At 38.3% G+C, this 19,565-nt stretch overlaps 1 protein-coding gene across 3 annotated transcripts in view; it reads left to right on the top strand.

The window, feature by feature from the left end:
• The window catches only part of LOC126092368 (tetratricopeptide repeat protein 21B-like), a 257,167-nt gene that overhangs the window by 99,902 nt on the left and 137,700 nt on the right, over positions 1 to 19,565 (top strand). For all 3 annotated transcript variants that reach the window (XM_049907915.1, XM_049907916.1, XM_049907917.1), the window contains exons 8-10: positions 565 to 660; positions 14,133 to 14,333; positions 19,339 to 19,537. In XM_049907915.1, the coding sequence (XP_049763872.1) occupies positions 565 to 660; positions 14,133 to 14,333; positions 19,339 to 19,537 (496 nt within the window). The remainder of the gene's footprint in view (positions 1 to 564; positions 661 to 14,132; positions 14,334 to 19,338; positions 19,538 to 19,565) is intronic.

Here is a 19,565-nt window from a genome sequence, read left to right as displayed (position 1 = left end):
TCACAAAGTTTCAGCACAACAGGTCTCTTGGATCCTGAACAATGGTAAAACAAATTTGATAATTTATTCATTTCATTTGCAATGTCTAGAAACAAGCCTTTACAAAAAGGTGGCTGTGGCCCCATCATACTACTTACGAAGCAGTAATTTGGCAGTGCTTCATGTAAGGTCTATATGTACATACTGTAAAAATTTCATCGAAATTGGAGATGGTCGAGTGGGGACCCTTAGGCCACTTGACGTGGAATGACCCTGGGGGTAGTTCAGTGTTAGTAGTAGAATATTGGGCTGTTTGAAAGCGTCAATAAAGGTTAGGAGGGCCATTTGGGAGTGAGATGTAATCCATAATAATTAATCAGTGGTAATTTTATTTGGTTTTATGTAATGAGAGATGTTATATATTGGTTCCTGATCTGTGAGCTTGTATGATGTACTCAACATTTGACGTGTTGTCATTTGTTCATCATATGTAAAATATTATGTTTAATGATTATATAAAGACAATGAGTTCTTGTTAGAATTACATTACTGGCTTTGTTGTTCATTGTTTAAATACTGATTTAGGTGGCTAAACAGTACATTTCACTCAGTCCACCCCATCCACCAGAAGAAGGGCAACAGCCAGCATCTCTACGTCAGGCTGTGACAGTACTTGAAGCAGTAAGTATATAATGTTTTTAAAATAGTGGCATTCATATTTTTATCTAAACTTGTAGCCTGATTTGTAAAATATCAATAGCATCTGCTCAGACAGAATTTCTATGACAGTCTTACTCTCAAACAAAACACATTAATTACATAGAATCTGAGTTATGTTCTTACATCAGATGCTTTAACAAAGGAAGTTTGAAAGGATTGCTGCAAAGGCTGTAAACACTGCGTATGAATAAGTTTTTCAGTATGCAACATAGAAATCCAGGAACTGGGTAAGTACTGTGCTTTAATATGGAAAAAGTAAAGGAGCATTAGTTATCTTTAGTGCCATACATAGGGAAGTAAATCAAAAGACAGAAAAATCATTGTGCACTGCATGAAATTGGTTTTCCTTGTGTTACTGAGACACTGAGTAGAGCTCACTTTGATGTAAATAGTGTTTGTCACCTACAGTTTGTATTGGGAGACTGATGAAGTTGATGTAGACAAAAATCTCACTTACCCTTTGTAAATCAAGCATTAGACATAATGGTACATTGCAGCTTCCATTTTGGATACATTGAATTCATCTCCAGATTGCTCTGTTGTTATTTCTTGCTCCTCCTGGATGTTGATGGACCATTCTCTTAGGCAATGTTTTATTGGAAACTCACGTTCGAGAAATATTAGAGGACATGTAATCTTGAAAGATTATATTAATGAAGTAACAAAACTGTATGGATAGCATTTTTATTATAAACCACTTCTTTAGAAAATAGATATGGATTTAATAAAAGGACTTAAATTCCATTCATGTATTACTTGAATGCTTCTGACAGCATGTATGAAAAAATCTGTCAGAAATCATGGAGACCGCCAGGTTAAAACAGAATGAAAATGCCGTTATTTACAGCAAACAACAACATCAGGGTTCAATAAGAACGAAAATTATCAATACATATTTTAAATTTATATCTAGACAATGCCTTTAGAGAATGGAAGATTAAACTCAAACTTTTAAACTTTGAATACAGAAATTATTGCAAATTTTATGAAAATTATAGATAGAAGGATAGATTGCTACTCACCATGTAGTGGAGATGCTGAGTCACAGATATGCATAACAAAGAGTCACAGATATGCATAACAGATTGTCAAACAAGTAAGCTTTTGGCTGAACGGCCTTCTTGTGAATGAGACAAAACACACACACACACACACACACACACACACACACATACTCTGACACAAATGCAACTCACACACACATGACCACTGGCTCTGGCTGCTGAGGCCAGACTTAGTTTGCGATCTATACTTACGTAATATTGTCATTATTCCATCGTGGATTTTCCATTGTTTGAAATTATTGCAAATAATTTTACTTTCTCCATTTAGTTAGCAGATGATCAAATTATTGTATGATGCCATGAAGCAATTTTTCAGTGAGGAGTTCATAAATTATACAGGGTGGGGCAAATAAAAGTGGCCTGGGGAACAGAGTTCTGGGGTACGAAGAAACACAGCAGAGGAAAGGAAAAACACACTAACCTCACTACAGCAGATGTCAAAAGTGACCACCATTCATCTCTTGACACTTTTGGGTCCTGGTCAGCAAGTTGCAGAAGACATATCGAATAGGGAATGCTGCAATTGCTGCAGTTTCATCTGAAATGTTCTGCTGCAGTTCTTAAAGAAGACAAAGTAATCTCACACTGACAGTTCAGGTGACCTGGGTGGTCAGGTAGAGCTGTGACTGGACTTATCTCTCCTAACAACTCTATGTCAGGCATGAAGATTGTGTAAATGTGGTTCAAGGTTCAGCCAGCTATATGGGCAGTTGCCCCATTCTGTTGGAAGCGCATCATGGGATTTGGTTGTACAGGGTGTATCATACTTAATTGCGTAAATGCATAGAGTTGAAAGTATATGATACTAGAAGCAAAAGAGTCTCAGTAAACGTAGGGTCGAAAATGCATACCTTAAGAGCTATGAGCAGTTTTTCATCTTCGATACTGTGAAACAAATCTCTTCTACTGCAGGTTCTTTGCTTTCCATATTTTGGGAACTGGTAGTATGGAACTAAACAAGAAAAAAAAGTCCAGTAAACATGTGCTCTGAAATGCATTCCTTAAGAGCTATGATTACTTGTTCATCTTTGCTACTATGAAACACAACTCTTCTAATGATAAAGTGCTCGTAACTTTTAAGGTACGTGTTTTAGAGCACATGGTTGCTGGACATTTGTTTCTTATTTTGGTCCACATTAGCACTTCCCAAAATATGGAAAGCAAAAAACATGCAGTAGAAGAGATTTGTTTCACAGTATCGAAGATGAAAAATTTCTCATTGCTCTTAAGGTATGCATCTCAACCCTGTGCTTACTGAGACTTTTATGCTTCTAGTATCATGTACTTTCAACTGTATGTGTTTACGCCATTAACTACGATACACCCTGTATGCTCACATTTACGTCCAATTGTATCCACTTGTCCATGCCACTTTCATTTGCCCCACCCCGTATAAGACTGTACAAACATCATACCTCAAAATCATTGTACCTAAAACCAAAGCTATATCTTTCATAGGATCTTTAGCAGTCCAATGCAATATTTTCTGCATGCCATACACCTAAGAGGTGGATATTGACTGTGAGTTACTAAATTTTAATGGCACGCTGAAAATATTGAACAGACTATTAAGGAAGACATAGCAATGAAATTTTACAAAACAGTGTCCGAGGATGGAAAACATAAAAGGAGCCTCTCTGAAGAATGAGTTCATAATTCATTTGGACATTTCCTGGGCAACTCTATTAATTACCGGTTTGCGCTTGCCTTCAGAGGCACCATCATATTGATACTTCCGACATGAGTGTACATTAAAGCAGAATCCAGGCTACTTAAAAGAGTTTTTTAAGGTGGGTTGTAGGTGTCGACATACTGCAGAAACTTTACATATGGAGTCCAGAAGGAAAGCAGGGTTTATATAGCCTGGGATAACTGGGAAATCTGGGGGCAAAATGTAAATTTTTTCATGTGGGAAAAACCTAGGCACTTTTTAGAATTTTGGGAATTTTTCAATGTTTTAGTTCTCAGTTAAATTTTCGTAATTTTGAATGGTAATCTCTGATACTGTAACAAACAATTTTACTTTAACCCATTACTGCAGACTCTAACTGCAAGGATAAAACATAAACAAGAGAATAACACCAAAATAATACTTAACTTGCGAAGAAAATGCACAATTTAAAGCAACGAAACACATTGCAGACATAAGCATCTACTGACATCAAAATATATGTATGTTCTAGGTAGAAAACTGTACAGTACTTCATAACAACGAACTGCTTTCAGTGAACATGACGTCACAACTGTTTACATTTCTCACAGGTTGCGGGAAAATATTGTAAATAGTGTTTTGAGAAGCATTACTTTCAAAGTAAATTTCCTTTTATGCAAGATGAATTATCTTGTGTGTGACAATGTGTGATGAATTTCTTAAATTGAAGTTTTTGACCCTCATTCAGTACTTAACACTTGGAGGACCAGCCACTCGGAAAAATCTCAGTCCCAGAAGACCAGCCATTTAAGTCATTATTTAGAATTTTACTGGCACATTTGTGTTTGATATGTCTTAAAGGAGTAATTTATTTGGTCAAAAATTAATATGTCTGAAAGGGTAACACATGCTAAAAAAGACCAAGCCTCAAGGTTAGTTTTTCATATTTGTTTTAGTTCTTTTGTAGATTACAAATTATGCATTAATAACGGCAGGAAGTATAATTATCCTTCAAAACAAGGGTGAGGCTAATTATTGAGCAATTTCACATGTAAATGGCTTTTAAATGGAAAATTCAAAGTGCTCAACAGAACATTTATTCAGCCACGCAACCCACGAAATGTTCGTTGCACAGCAGCGAAATTTATATTCATACTTGTCAGAAATGTTCAGCTGCTGCAATTTCAGCTGTACTCTTAGAGTCCTGCTTAACCAGACCCTTGGAAAAAAAAAAAAAACAGAAAAAGAATTTGATGACCTGTATTGTGTGAAAGCTTGTCTTTTATTAGAGCTAAGCTGTCTGTATATTAATTGAAACCATTAACTTTTCCTGTTTGTGTGTTCTTGCTACTTAACATTAATGTTGCTTGTCTTACTACATCACATCCTATGCTATGAATATTTGCTGTCATTGGCTGGTGAGATCACATGAGATGAGCTATGATTAGCTGACAAAAGCACATTGCAGTCTTGATTTCAGTGCTTTGGAAGGTACTGTGCTGTTGTGTGGCATTCATATTTATACTTTCGTAATAGAAGAGTATGCAGTTTACGTGTTGCCACACATCAAAGATTGTTCTCAAACCCTTTGTTTATTGCTGGGTTTTGTTTCCTAAAGTGCCAGGAAGTTCTGTGCCGAAGTATAAAATCTTTACCATTCAAAGCACTGATGAGTTTTACAGTTATGTGGGAAAGTATGTTGTCACTCAACATAAAAAAGGTACTTTCATCTGGCGTATAATGTATTTTTGTCCAGGTAAAAGCAAATTTTCAACCAGAAAAAAGTGTATTTTTATCCAGGGAATTTGGGAAAAATCACACTTTTTTTTTCCTTATCCGTCTATACACCCTGGAAAGATTGTAATCTGCAATGATTAGAGGCTCTATGCATCAGTTACTTATGTTTGGAAGGCTTATTTCTCTGTAATCTATTACAATTCTGTGTCCATGATCAAATATAAATAATGGAAGGATTATGGGTAACCACTCACCTCATAGTTTAAATGTCAGGCACTTAACAAGCACATTAACCAGACAGTAATTTCCATGCCATGATGTATTCATTACATTAGAGGTTCTGCTTAGCTTACCAGTTTTCACTGATATCATTTCATGTAATTGTATCTTTTTTGGTTTCATCCATATCAGTAATTCATTTCATTTCAGTAAATCTAATTCAACTAATGAATATCCTATGTTGCAACGTACGTTGAGGAACCCCCCATCAGATCCATACCCCCAGTGATGCTATTCCTTCATATGCCAGAGAGGAATCTCTAGCTGAATTGTTCCTAAATCATAGGTGGAAACATCCATGACAATGAAAGATTCAGTCAGGCCTACAGGAGTGTTCAAGTAGCACAATGGTTAAAGCAGTTGCTCACGAAAAGCAGGAAATATGGAGCTGAGTGTTTTCAGCTTCAGTATTTGTGACTAATTTTTATTTCTGCCATGGCTTTACCAATTTTTTATCCAGATCATTCCATTCATTGTATTTCAGTGAATCTAATGTATTTGTTTAATGATTTAGTCAATGGTTTTAGAATGTCTTTAAAATGGTGTATGGACAATTAGTGTCATTTTGTAGAGAACTATTGGGAATGTTGGGAGATTGCAAATGTTTAACGGTGATGTGATGGCCAGTATCTATCTTCAAATATAACAAAGTACAAAATAATGACCATTAGTAAATGAAAAGTCATTTGAATGATATCAGTACAATATTAGTGATAAATCATTAGATTGAGTAACATCCCGTAACCATTTCGACATGAGAGTTGGGAGAAAATTAAAATGGAATGACCTAATGAATATTACAGTGGGGAAGGGAAATATCAGACAGTGATTTATTGCAATGGTTCGTGGAAGGAGTAACTCATTTGCAAAGGAAGTAACTAGAAAGATGCTTGTGAACCTCATTTTGGAATATACCTTGACCTAGTAAAATGGTGTGCCCAGAGTCAAAGTGTGATCCTAGAGCTACAATTTTCAAACCAAATGTTTGTTCATGCTGGGTACAGTCAGTTACCCTCAACAATTAGAATCCTTATAATACGTGTGGGGGGGGGGGGGGCTTTTTACCACTACTTTATTTTCTTCATTTCTTCAGTAATTAGAAGATGCCTTTGTTTCTATTTTACATATGAATATATAACTTTTGTGTGAAACATGGTAATAGCAAATCACTGCTCTTCTGTGATCTGTATCAGATCAGACTGTCAAAAGGAGTTTTAATATAAGCCATGCAGTTTTTGATGCACATATTTGGTCAACTCATGGGCATTAAGAGGAAGCACAATAACATTCATTGAAATTTGGTATGAGAAGACCTATCATACATTTCATGATGACTGACTGCTGACTTTGAACTCAGATTCTGGTTACATAGCATGAATGACATTGATGTATTGTACTTTGTCGAAATCATGAAAATATCTGCTTTTGTTTGATGTATGAGTGTTGCATTTTAGTTGCAAAAGAGGTGAGATATGTGGTAGTATTTCAGAGAAAGCATGCTTTTTTTGATCATTTTTTGGCGAGTGTCAGCTTTGAAGATTCACAGCAGCCAGACCATAATTAGGTAACCGTTCCTTTGCACACTTTAAAGATGCAACCATTCTCTACTTACAGGCAGATTTTTGTTGCTTTCTCAGTAGTTGTTATGTTGTAATTATAACAGATGGAGATTGCTGCAGTTCGCCTAATAATAATATATATGTATGAGATGAAAAGTGAAAATGCTAGTTGTGTTGTTGCCTTTCACTGCTGTTATGTTTTTATGCACTTGATAAAGTGCTAATATCACATGTTCAGTTTATTTGATTTTGCCTTATTATGCACCATGTGCTCAAATGTGCTATGTTGCTGGACTTCTGAAAAGTATTTCCATTTAATTGTTCATTGTTGCAGTGTTTACATTCAGGCCCTCCATCAAATAGGAAACAATTGTGCTGACAGTAATTTTTGTGTACTCCTGTGAGACAGTCTTTGTTATATAATTATTTGCATTGTTCATGTGTGAAACTGCTCATCATTTACGGAGTTGTGAAAAGTCCATGGTGGTCAGTGGGCATGCTTACTTTGAGGACGAGAAAGAACAAGGCATGAACAGTTCCATATCACAGCCAGTGAAGAGAACTTCTGAATGTCTCAACATTTTTGAAAGTACAGCAAAGTGAATTTTGGGAGAACATTGAGGAAAGCAGAGCCAGGGTGAAGGACAACAGTTCCATCTTCAAGTGCATCATCACAAATGTTCTCTAATTTACAATTTAAATTAAAATATGCTTGGTATGTCCCCATGTCCTTCTGGGCATAAGTTGACACACCCTGTATTCATGTGCATTGGCACAAATGTTCACTAATTTCTGACATAAATTAAAATCATTTGGCATGACCAATATTCAGGTGCACCAGCACAGACATTGACTAATTTGCAATGTAAATTAAAATAAGATGAGTATGTGCCTGCTTCCTTACATGGGCATAATTTGACATGTTTCTCTTGATAGGCATCCACAACTACGTCTACATCTACATCTAAACTCTACAAACCACTGTGAGGTGCATGGCAGAGTGTACATCCCACCACACCAATTATTAGGGTTTCTTCCCACTCCATTCATGTATGGAGCACAGGAAGAATGATTGTTTGAATGCCTCTGTGCATGCAATAATTATTTTGATCGTATCGTCACGATCCCTATGTGAACCATACTTAGTTGCTTATAGTATATCCTTAGAATTTTCATTAAAAGCCAGTTCTTGAAACTTTATTAATAGACTTTTTAGTATAGTTTTATGTCTATCTTCAAGAGTCTGTAGTTCAGTTTCTTCAGTATCTCTGTGACACTCTCCCAAGCATCAAACAAACCTGGGACCATTTATGCTGCCCTTCTCTGTATATATTCAGTATCCCTTGTTAGTGTTATTTGGTGTGGGTTCCACACACTTGAGCAATATTCTAGAGCCAATTGTATGTGTGATTTGTAAGCAATCTCCATTGTAGACTGATTGCACTTACCCAATACGCTACCAATAAATTGAAGTCTTACCACCAACTTTACCCGCAACTGACCCTATTTGATCATTCCATTTCATATCCCAACAAAGTTTTACACCCAGGTATTTGTATGGGTTGGCCAATTCCAGCTGTGACTCATTGATATTATAGTCATAGGATACTTTTTCATTTTTTGAAGAGAAGTGCACAATTTTATATTTGTGAACATTTAAACCACTTTGAAATATTGTCAAGGTGTGACTACATCTTTAAGCTGCTTCTTTCAAGCAGTACTTCATTATAGATAACTGAATCATCTACAAAATTCTGAGATTACTGTTAATGTTGTTCACAAGTTCATTAACATACAATGTGAGCAGCAAGGGTCATAACACACTTCCCAGGGGCCCACCCAAAGTTGTCCAAGATAACTTGCTGCATCCTTCCTACCAAAAAGTCCTGAATCCAGTCACAAATTTCAGCTGATACTCCATATGATCATACTTTTGAGGCTCAGGTGTGGTACTGAGTCAAATACCTTTCAGAAATTGTGAACTAATGCATCTATCTGACTACCTTGATCCAAAGATTTCAGTATGTCATGTGAGAGAAGTGTGAGTTGGGTTTCACATGATTGATGTTTTCGAAATCCATACAGGTTGGCACTGAGGACATCATTCTGTTCAATATCCCTCATTATGTTTAATCTCGGAATATTTTTTAAGATTCTCCAGCAGATCGATGTCAAGGATCCTGGGCAGTAGTTTTGTAGACCACTTCTACTACCCTTCTAGTAGATGGGAGTCACTTGTGGGGTCATTTGCATTTTTTTCCCAAGAACTGCGCATGTTGTTTTTTATGTTTGAGGGATCTACAATAGATTATAGTTAGAATAGGGGCTAACTCAGTCACAAATTCACTATAGAATCTGACAGGGATTCCATTGGGCACTGGAGCTTTTGGTGATTTGGTGTTTATCAACACCACTGACACTCATATCATTCATCTTTTCAGTGGTATGAGGTTTAAATTGGGGTAATTCTCCTAGGTTTCCCTTTGTAAAGAAACATCTGAAAATTGAGTTAAGCATTTCAGGTTTTGCTTTGCTTCCCTCAAATTCAGTTTCTGTCTCAATTGCTAGGGCCTGCACACTAACTTTGGTGCCACTAGTAGCCTTTACATGTGACCGAAATGCCTTTGAGTTTTGTGAAAGATCATTTGGCATTATTCTCCTACGGTAGTGATTGAAGGCATAATACAATGTTCCATTGACAGCTAAACGCATTTCACACAGTGTATCTCTATCTATAGGCCTACACTTTGTTTTACATCTATTTTGCAGTAACATCTGTTTCTTTAGAAGTTTCTTTACAGTGACAGTATACCATGGAGGTTCCCTTACATCATGAACTGATCTACTGGGTGCATAATCTATCCAGTGCAAGGTCAACTATTCTTTTAAACTTGAGCTATAGTTCCTCTATCTACATGCTTCTGCCCTGTGCTGAAAGTTTCAAATTTCTCATTTAGATATGACACTACTGATTTTTATCTAGTTTACTGAACATGTATATCTTTCTGCTTGGTTTAGTTGTCCTTTGTACTTTGGTAATCATGGTTGCCACAACTGCATCTTCGTCACAGTTTCGATGTGGACAGCTTCAAATAGGTCAGGTCTGTATGTTGTGATTATATTCAATATATTTCCATCATGAATGGTGTTCATAACCATCTGTTGTAGATAGTTTTCTATATTGTTCGTATATGTTAGCATCTGCTATGTTTGCAGTAACTGTGTGTGTAACAATTGTAGTAGATATTATCTCTCATGTATAATATACAGGACAGAAGTTTGCATTGAATGAGTTTGCTCATGGAGTCAAGAAGGAAAATCTACAACTTGTGTGTGGGAAAGCAGTTTCCCACAGTAGCAGTCATATTGGTAACATTGAAGACTGAAGTTTAAAACTTTTGTGATCTGAGTGAAACAACTTTTCGTAGTGCTATTCGGGCTTCAGTTAAAAAAAAAAAAAATAAAAAAAAAGTACAGATGGAGAATGCAGGAAAAAGAGCAATTTCTTGCATGAAATGACACACTTGCGAAACAATGGATGGTCTATTTATTACACTGATGAGAATTGGTGTGGTGCAAATTGTTCCCAAAAGTTTGGATGGTAGGAATGAAAAATGCCTTATATATCATAAAATGTTCATGAGTATCTCAGAGAAAGTTTTCAAGAGTGGAATGGCTGGAAGAGGAGCAATTCAGACTCTGTCTGCATCTGGGAAAAGAATTATAATGTCACACATTGGGAATTAAGGTGGGGGATTATCATTCTGAGATGAATGCCAAACACTGAGAAGAGTGATTGAGAAGGATTTTTTAAAAAAAGCTACCAAACAGATCTGTGATTGTAATAGATCGGGTTCAGTACCACATGATGATAAATCCAATATCATGAAATCCATCTGTGAAATGGAGGAAGGATTTTGTTATTGAATGGATTTAAAGTAACAATGTAGAACTTCCATCTAATGTCATGTCATACAAGGAATTTACTAAAGCAGTCCTACTGGAACACAAATTGTTGCAGCACGCAACACAGGTGAACACTGGCTTTTGAATTTGTTTATTTGATACAGCACACAAGGATACAACTTAAATAAGATGGAACTACACCGTGAGGCGATACAAAGTCTGTAGCATAACCATGTGTGCAAGTCTAAAGGGCTGCATGATAGGTAATAGTTAACAGCAGGGTGTAGGCTCACATTGCCCTAGCTACATGCAAAGTAGACATCACCGGCATTGATGGTGCTAGTTTTGAGTTGGCATGTGCAGCTGATGTTGTAGACTTATGCTGGAGGCTGATTATATAGCCTGTTCTGTCATTACCCATATCTACAGCTAGTAAGCCTTAGCTCAGCACCTGAAGTGATGTCCATAGTGAGGAGGAGCGGGAGTTGCTCCATATTACGGGCGCAGCATACCTGTTAGGAGTGTAGCATATGGTAAAAGTTAGTGGTAACTGCGGGGGGGGGGGGGGTGTTACCACAACCCACACTTTCCAGGTGAGGTATAAGGGGGGGGGGGGGGACATCACACTTGGCCTAATGGCCTAGAGAGTGATGTTTGTGACCTCCAGCTCTTTTGCAGTGCCCCTTAATGGCTTAGGCTCTGGGAGCCCATGGTCTGTGGTCACCCATGTGTGGGGCTGAAATTTACATAGCTGGTAGTGGCTGCACTTAGTGGACAGCAAAGGGAACAAGGGTGAGGGGTGAGGTGGCAGAAACTGGAGGTGATGCCATGACGACATCTGGGCTTCAGAGTGTCGGCCCCTCCTCTGATGCATGTTACCTGCCTGTGGTAACTTGATCCGAAGATGTAATCTGCCCCTTCATGTGGAAGGCAGAGGCGACTGGACTCTTCTCCTGTTGATGCAATGGCCTAGAACAGCTAGCAGTGAATTAGAAGAGCGCTGGTGGGGGAGTATGGTGGGAGTTGACTTGAGAGCGAGCTCGCTTCACTTGGTGGCTGGTCAACACAAGGTCTGCAGTTCACTGTAAAGTCTGAAGACACCAGCAAAGACACCAAATTTGCACACAAGTTGTACTTGCACGTAACACAAATGAACAATGGTTTTTGATTTTGTTTATTTGATACTGTATACAATGACACAAATTACAATAACATGGAACTATACCCAGAGGCGACACAAAGTCTACAGCATAACCATGTGTCCAAATCTTGTGGCTTGCATGATAGCTAACAGTTAACAGCACAATGTAGACTGATCCTGGGAGCCTTGCATTGGACTAGATATTGGCAAGCATTGATGTCACCAGCATTGGCAGCACTAGTTTTGAGTCATTGTGTACAGCTGGTGTTATAGACTTGCACAGTGGTGGAGCCTCTGGTGTTTGTCCTAACATCCACTACTAGCAAGCCTTAGCTCAGTGCGTGAAGTAACATCTGTGGACTGCCTGCACAATGAGTTGCTCTTGTGGTTAGTGCAGCTTACTGATCTGCTGGAGTGCAGCGGACAGTGAAAGATGGTGGTAACAGTGGACTTACCACACATGCAACTGTACTACCTTTTGGAAAGTGGACAAGGAAATTAAACTTCTTTAGTTATTGATTGTGCACTGCCAGTTCAATGCTGTTGAATTCATTTTTGGATTTGTTAAAATTGAGGTAGCAGAGGGGAGCAAGAATTTAAAAATAAATGATATTTTACAGTTCTCTCACCCTCTTGTGGAAAGTGATCCCCAAAGTGTCTGGAGGAATTCCAGTGATACATGTGCCCAAACTTGAAAGCAGATGTGCACAAAGAGCCCACTGTCTTGACATACTAATAGAACCACTTGTGATCTAGGTAGACAACTGCAATAACAGCCATGTGACCACAGACAACAGCAAAAGTAATTAAGGCAGGTTTCATTTCATTTATCACTCTTTCCTGGAAAATTTATTTGAGCAAATCAAATTTTCATTTACTGTAAAAATGTACAGTACACGTCATTGTTCATTTATTGAGAGCTTCTTGTACATTGAGTGTTCACTTGTGACTTCCTATTTTGCTGCCCTCTATGTACAACAACAACTGAAATCGGCAATGCTATATTGAAATGCTAGTACAAAATTTTCATTATTGCTGGTGAATAGGTGTTTATTGTGCATTACAACCTTGGCAGCATGCTGGTATGAAAACTACAGTCCATCACAGCCTTGTGTGTGTTACAGCTACTGATGCATTTCTTTACAAACGCTTAAGTGCCAAACATGGGGAGTAGTAATTAACAAGCTTTCCATTGGTGCAATAGCTACAGTGGTAAACTCAATTGCACCATCTTGCATTTGACATTATAGCAATGAAAGAACTTTTCAGAAAATAATGAAAATGTGCCTGCAGATAGGAAAAGGTTGTATTTTTAAATCATGCAAGTACAATTTTCTCCTAATTATGGTTGGGCTCTGTGTCGTCTCAAAGTTGACACTCGCCAAAAAATTCTCGAAAAGCCAACTATGTTTTAAATGCTACCACATATGTTGTCGTCTTTTCAACTAAAATGTAATATTCATACAGCAGATAAACGTAGACGTCACCATGTTTCTGACAAGGTACAACACATTGTTGTTCGTCAGTTGATGTAACCAGAATATGAGCTCAAAGTCAGGGGTCAGTCCATATGAAATGAAGTGTTAGTTTCTATATAAAATTCAGAGATTGTTGTGATAAAATTAAATGGATTGCAGCAACAGAAGCATACAATTGTCATTGGTCACACACAGCATATTGAATGAAGTGAGATGCAGTTGAATAATATTTGTTAGAAAGATCATCTGCCATACAGCATACAGTGGCTTGCAGGGTGTAATATAGATGTAGTTCTTTGGGTGACTTGAGGAATGGATTTAGCTGTAACTAAGAAATATATTTTAGAGTGTCAATCCATTTAATCACAGTTCATGAGACCTTTATTTTGAGAAAACATTTCATCTTCAAGAGCTGTGCGGTGTACACACACACACACACACACACACACACACACACACACACACACACACACTCTCTCACGCAAACGCAACATGCCCACCCAACTGCAGTCTCAGGCAACTGAAACCATAATATTGTTATGTTCCATCCTGGATTTTCCATTGTTTTATTTATAGCTTACATTCATAAAATTATCTTCTTCTTGTGAATTTTTTCAGGCAACCCGTGCATGCCCTGGATTGACAGAAGCGCAATTGCTTTTAGCCCGTGTACAATTCCTGAGTCATGATTTGTCAAGAGCAGCGGAGACTTTGCATCATATTCTTGATTTGGATTCAACCTCTGCTCCAGCTTATCTTCTTCAAGCACAGATACTCATACAGCAAGGGGATTTCAGTCAAGCAATGCAAAGCCTGGAGGTTTCTACTTAATTTATATTATAATATTGCTTTATTCTATTTTTTATTTTATAAAATTATAATCATGTGTTATAGTGTTTTAGTAATTTTTAGGATTTAATGTTAAAAAATAATGTTTCATTTTAAAACTTGAGCACATATTTAAACGCAGATGTTTCCAATTGGATAAGTAATAGTACATAACAGCGATCTCAGAAAGGTACCAGTTAGTTGAATGTAGTCAATTACAGTCATTGGAAAAGGAATGGACAAGGTACAGGGACACAGTACTAGAAGTGGCTAAAGAATGTCTTGGAACAGTAGTGTGTAAAAGTAGGATGAAGCAAACAGCTTGGTGGAATGATACAGTCAAGGCAGCCTGTAAAAGGAAAAAGAAGGCATATCAAAAATGGCTACATACCAGAACCCAGGTAGATAGAGAAAGTTATGTTGAAGAAAGAAACAAAGCCAAACAGATAATTGCAGCATCGAAGAAGTAATCGTGGGAAGACTTTGGAAACAGGTTGGAGACTATGGGTCAAGCTGCTGGAAAACCATTCTGGAGTGTAATTAGCAGTCTTTGAAAGGGAGGTAAGAAGGAAATGACAAGTATTTTGGACAGGTCAGGAAAACTGCTGGTGAATCCTGTGGATGTCTTGGGCAGATGGAGGGAATATTTTGAAGAGTTGCTCAATGTAGGTGAAAATGCGATCAGTAATGTTTCAGATTTCGAGGTAGAATGGGATAGGAATGATGATGGAAATAGGATCACATTTGAGGAAGTGAAAAAAATGGTCAGTAGATTGCAGTGCCATAAAGCGGCTGGGGTGGATGAAATTATGTCGGAACTCATCAAATACAGTGTAATGTCAGGTCTTAAATGGCTATGCAGGATAATTGAAATGGCCTGGGAGTCGGGACAGGTTCCATCAGACTGGACAAAAGCAGTAATCACACCAATCTTTAAACATGGAAACAGAAAAGATTGTAACAACTACAGAGGTATCTCTTTAATCAGCGTTGTGGGTAAAATCTTCTCAGGTATTGTTGAAAGGAAAGTGCGAGTATTAGTTGAGGACCAATTGGATGAAAATCAGTGTGGGTTTAGGCCTCTTAGAGGTTGTCAGGACCAGATCTTTAGCTTACGGCAAATAATGGAGAAGTGTTATGAGTGGAACAGGAAATTGTATCTATGCTTTATAGATCTAGAAAAGGCATATGACCGGGTTCCTAGGAGGAAGTTATTGTCTGTTCTACAAGATTATGGAATAGGAGGCAAACTTTTGCAAGCAATTAAAGGTCTTTACATGGATAGTCAGGCAGCAGTTAGAGTTGACGGTAAATTGAGTTCATGGTTCAGAGTAGTTTCAGGGGTAAGACAAGGCTGCAACCTGTCTCCACTGTTGTTCATATTATTTATGGATCATATGTTGAAAACAATAGGCTGGCTGGGTGAGATTAAGATATGTGAACACAAAATAAGCAGTCTTGCATATGCGGATGAGTTAGTTGTGATGGCAAATTCGATTGAAAGTTTGCAAAGTAATGTTTCAGAGCTAGATCAGAAATGTAAGGACTATGGTATGAAGATTAGCATCTCCAAAACGAAAGTAATGTCAGTGGGAAAGAAATATAAACGGATTGAGTGCCAAATAGGAGGAACAAAGTTAGAACAGGTGGACGGTTTCAAGTACTTAGGATGCATATTCTCACAGGATGGCAACATAGTGAAAGAACTGGAAGCGAGGTGTAGCAAAGCTAATGCAGTGAGCGCTCAGCTACGATCTACTCTCTTCTGCAAGAAGGAAGTCAGTACCAAGACTAAGTTATCTGTGCACCGTTCAATTTTTTCGACCAACTTTGTTGTATGGGAGAAAAAGCTGGGTGGATTCAGGTTACCTTATCAACAAGGTTGAGGTTACGGATATGTAAGTAGCTAGGATGATTGCAGGTACTAGTAGATGGGAACAATGGCAGGAGGGTGTCCACAATGAGGATATCAAAGAAAAACTGGGAATGAACTCTATAGATGTAGCAGTCAGGGCGAACAGGCTTAGATGGTGGGGTCATGTTACACGCATGGGAGAAGCAAGGTTACCCAAGAGACTCATGGATTCAGCAGTAGAGGGTAGGAGGAGTCGGGGCAGACCGAGGAGAAGGTACCTGGATTCGATTAAGAATGATTTTGAAGTAATAGGTTTAACATCAGAAGAGGTACCAATGTTAGCACTGAATAGGGGATTATGGAGGAACTGTATAAGGGGGGCTATCCTCCAGACTGAACGCTGAAAGGCATAATCAGTCTTAAATGATGATGATGATGATGATTAACTACTCACCCGAAATCGATGAAACTGGCGTTACTTCTCAATGTAATCGCACTGCAGACGTTTACATTTTTCACAACGCTGATGCCATGATTCTATGGCAGCGGCGAAGGCTTCTTTAGGAGTCTGTTTTGACCACTGGAAAATCGCTGAGGCAATAGCAGAACGGCTGGTGAATGTGCGGCCACGGAGACTGTCTTTCATTGTTGGAAAAAGCCAAAAGTCACTAGGAGCCAGGTCAGGTGAGTAGGGAGCATGAGGAATCACTTCAAAGTTGTTATCATGAAGAAACTGTTGCGTAACATTAGCTCGATGTGTGGGTGCGTTGTCTTGGTGAAACAGCACACGCGCAGCCCTTCCCGGACATTTTTGTTGCAGTGCAGGAAGGAATTTGTTCTTCAGAACATTTTCGTAGGATGCACCTGTTACCGTAGTGCCCTTTGGAACGCAATGGGTAAGGATTACGCCCTCGCTGTCCCAGAACATGGACACCATAATTTTTTCAGCACTGGAGGTTACCCGAAATTTGTGTGCTTCCATTGAGTTGACTGGCGCTTTGTTTCTGGATTGAAAAATGGCATCCACGTCTCATCCATTGTCACAACCGACGAAAAGAAAGTCCCATTCATGCTGCCGTTGCGCGTCAACATTGCTTGGCAACATGCCACACGGGCAGCCATGTGGTCATCTGTCAGCATTCGTGGCACCCACCTGGATGACACTTTTCGCATTTTCAGGTCGTCATGCAGGATTGTGTGCACAGAACCCACAGAAATGCCAACTCTGGAGGCGATCTGTTCAACAGTCATTTGGCGATCCCCCAAAACAATTCTCTCCACTTTCTCGATCATGTTGTCAGACCAGCTTGTGCGAGCCCGAGGTTGTTTCGGTTTGTTGTCACACGATGTTCTGCCTTCATTAAACTGTCGCACCCACGAACGCACTTTCGACACATCCACAACTCCGTCACCACATGTCTCCTTCAACTGTCGATGAATTTCAATTGATTTCACATCACGCAAATTCAGAAAATGAATGATTGCACGCTGTACAGGTAAGGAAAACGTCGCCATTTTAAGTATTTAAAACAGTTCTCATTCTCGCCGCTGGCGGTAAAATTCCATCTGCCGTACGGTGCTGCCATCTCTGGGATGTATTGACAATGAACGCGGACTCATTTTAAAACAATGCGCATGTTTCTATCTCTTTCCAGTCCGGAGAAAAAAAATCGGAGGCCTTAGAACTTGAATGCACCTCGTAATGCTTCAGTTCACCTTGGCGTACTGCTAATACAGGCTTGCACAATGTCCTGCATCTGTGGGTGATGATACCATACTTGAATAATCTTTTCAGTGAGATAAATTTTTGTGGTGATTGTTTCCTTTGTCACTTCCCTTTTCACCAGCTCCAAATATTTTCATTTTGGTTTCATGTCCGGTGAATTTCCTGGCCAGGATAACAAAGAGATGTTTTCTTGCTGCAAAAAGGATTTTACTGATCAGGCTGTGTGGCATAACAAATGAGCTCAATTCATTCAGTAATAGCTCTTTAACAACAATGAATGTATGAAACAATTATTCAGCCAATTAAACAATGATAGATGAGCCAGTTTACAAAACCAAACCCCAGAAATAAATGAATTATCAAAATCATTGGGTGCATCTAATAATATGACCAGGGACTGTACATACAGCAACAGAAGAAGTGGTAAACAATTTTCTAAAGTGTTGTTGACTGGTTTTCTACTAATGGTCTCTTTCTCAATTTTAGAAAGACACAACATATTCAGTTCTGCACATCTAAAGCTACTACACCAATGATAAGTGTGACACATGATGACACAATAATAAATACTTAGTGTGGAAGCTTCAAAATTTCTCAGTGTCCACATTGATGAGAATTTAAACTGGAAAAAGCACATTTTGGAACTCCTAAAACAACTTAGTTCAGCCACATTTGTGCTTAGAATCAGTGGAAATATTGGGCAGAGACAAATCAGGAAGTTGACAACTTTTGCATATTTTCATTCAATAATGTCGTGGAATAATGTTCTGGGGTAACTCACCTTTAAGAAAGTCTTCAGTGCACAAAAATGCACTGTAAAGATTATATGTGATGATCATCCATGGTCATTTTGTAGACAGCTAGGAGTTGTGCATTCTGACTACAGGTTCACAGTATATTCATACCCTCATGAAGTTCAGAAGGAACAATTATACCCATAATTACAATACTAGAAGAAAAAATGATGTTCATTACTCCACATAAAGGTTGTCTTTAACACAAAAAGGGGTGCACAGTGCTACAACAAAAATGTTTGATCACTTGTCCAGAGATATAATACAAGGTGCCTGACAGAATGCAAGTAAAATTTGAAACCAAAATGAGAAAATGTCTCCATGACAACACCTTTTGTTCCATATCTATTACTGTAATTTTAAAAGGTGGTGGGTAGGAATTACTAACACAAAAAAAGCTTATAAATATAACCATATGTACAAATTAATTTGCTGTATGAATGTAAAATGACTCATTCGACAGCATTATGATATACCATGCAAAATGATCCATGGAACATATAACTAAGTAACAAACTAAGTAACAACAGCAACATGTCTTATATAATAATGTAGATATAGTTTATCTCATGAACTCTGAAAAGTGGTGGGATCTTTATTTCATCTCATGTGTGCCAACAGATGGGGCTCAGCTACAATCTGCATGTGCGTGAACAGCCATTGTACCATCTTCTTATGGCTCTGATTCAGAAACATCAAGGCGAGGTGGATGAGAGCTTGAAATCACTGCAGGCTGGTCTCCAACTGGATTGTTCTCAGATGTCACTAGCGGATCAAGTGTCACTTTCACTTGAACTTGTGGACACACTTATTGTAGCAGGTAACCTAATTTGATGTATTTCTCCAGC

This window comes from Schistocerca cancellata, chromosome 7 (assembly GCF_023864275.1).
Source record: "Schistocerca cancellata isolate TAMUIC-IGC-003103 chromosome 7, iqSchCanc2.1, whole genome shotgun sequence".
NCBI classification, from domain to species: domain Eukaryota; kingdom Metazoa; phylum Arthropoda; class Insecta; order Orthoptera; family Acrididae; genus Schistocerca; species Schistocerca cancellata.
Note: the sequence above shows the minus strand (reverse complement) of the source record. Positions and strands in the feature narration are given on the sequence as shown.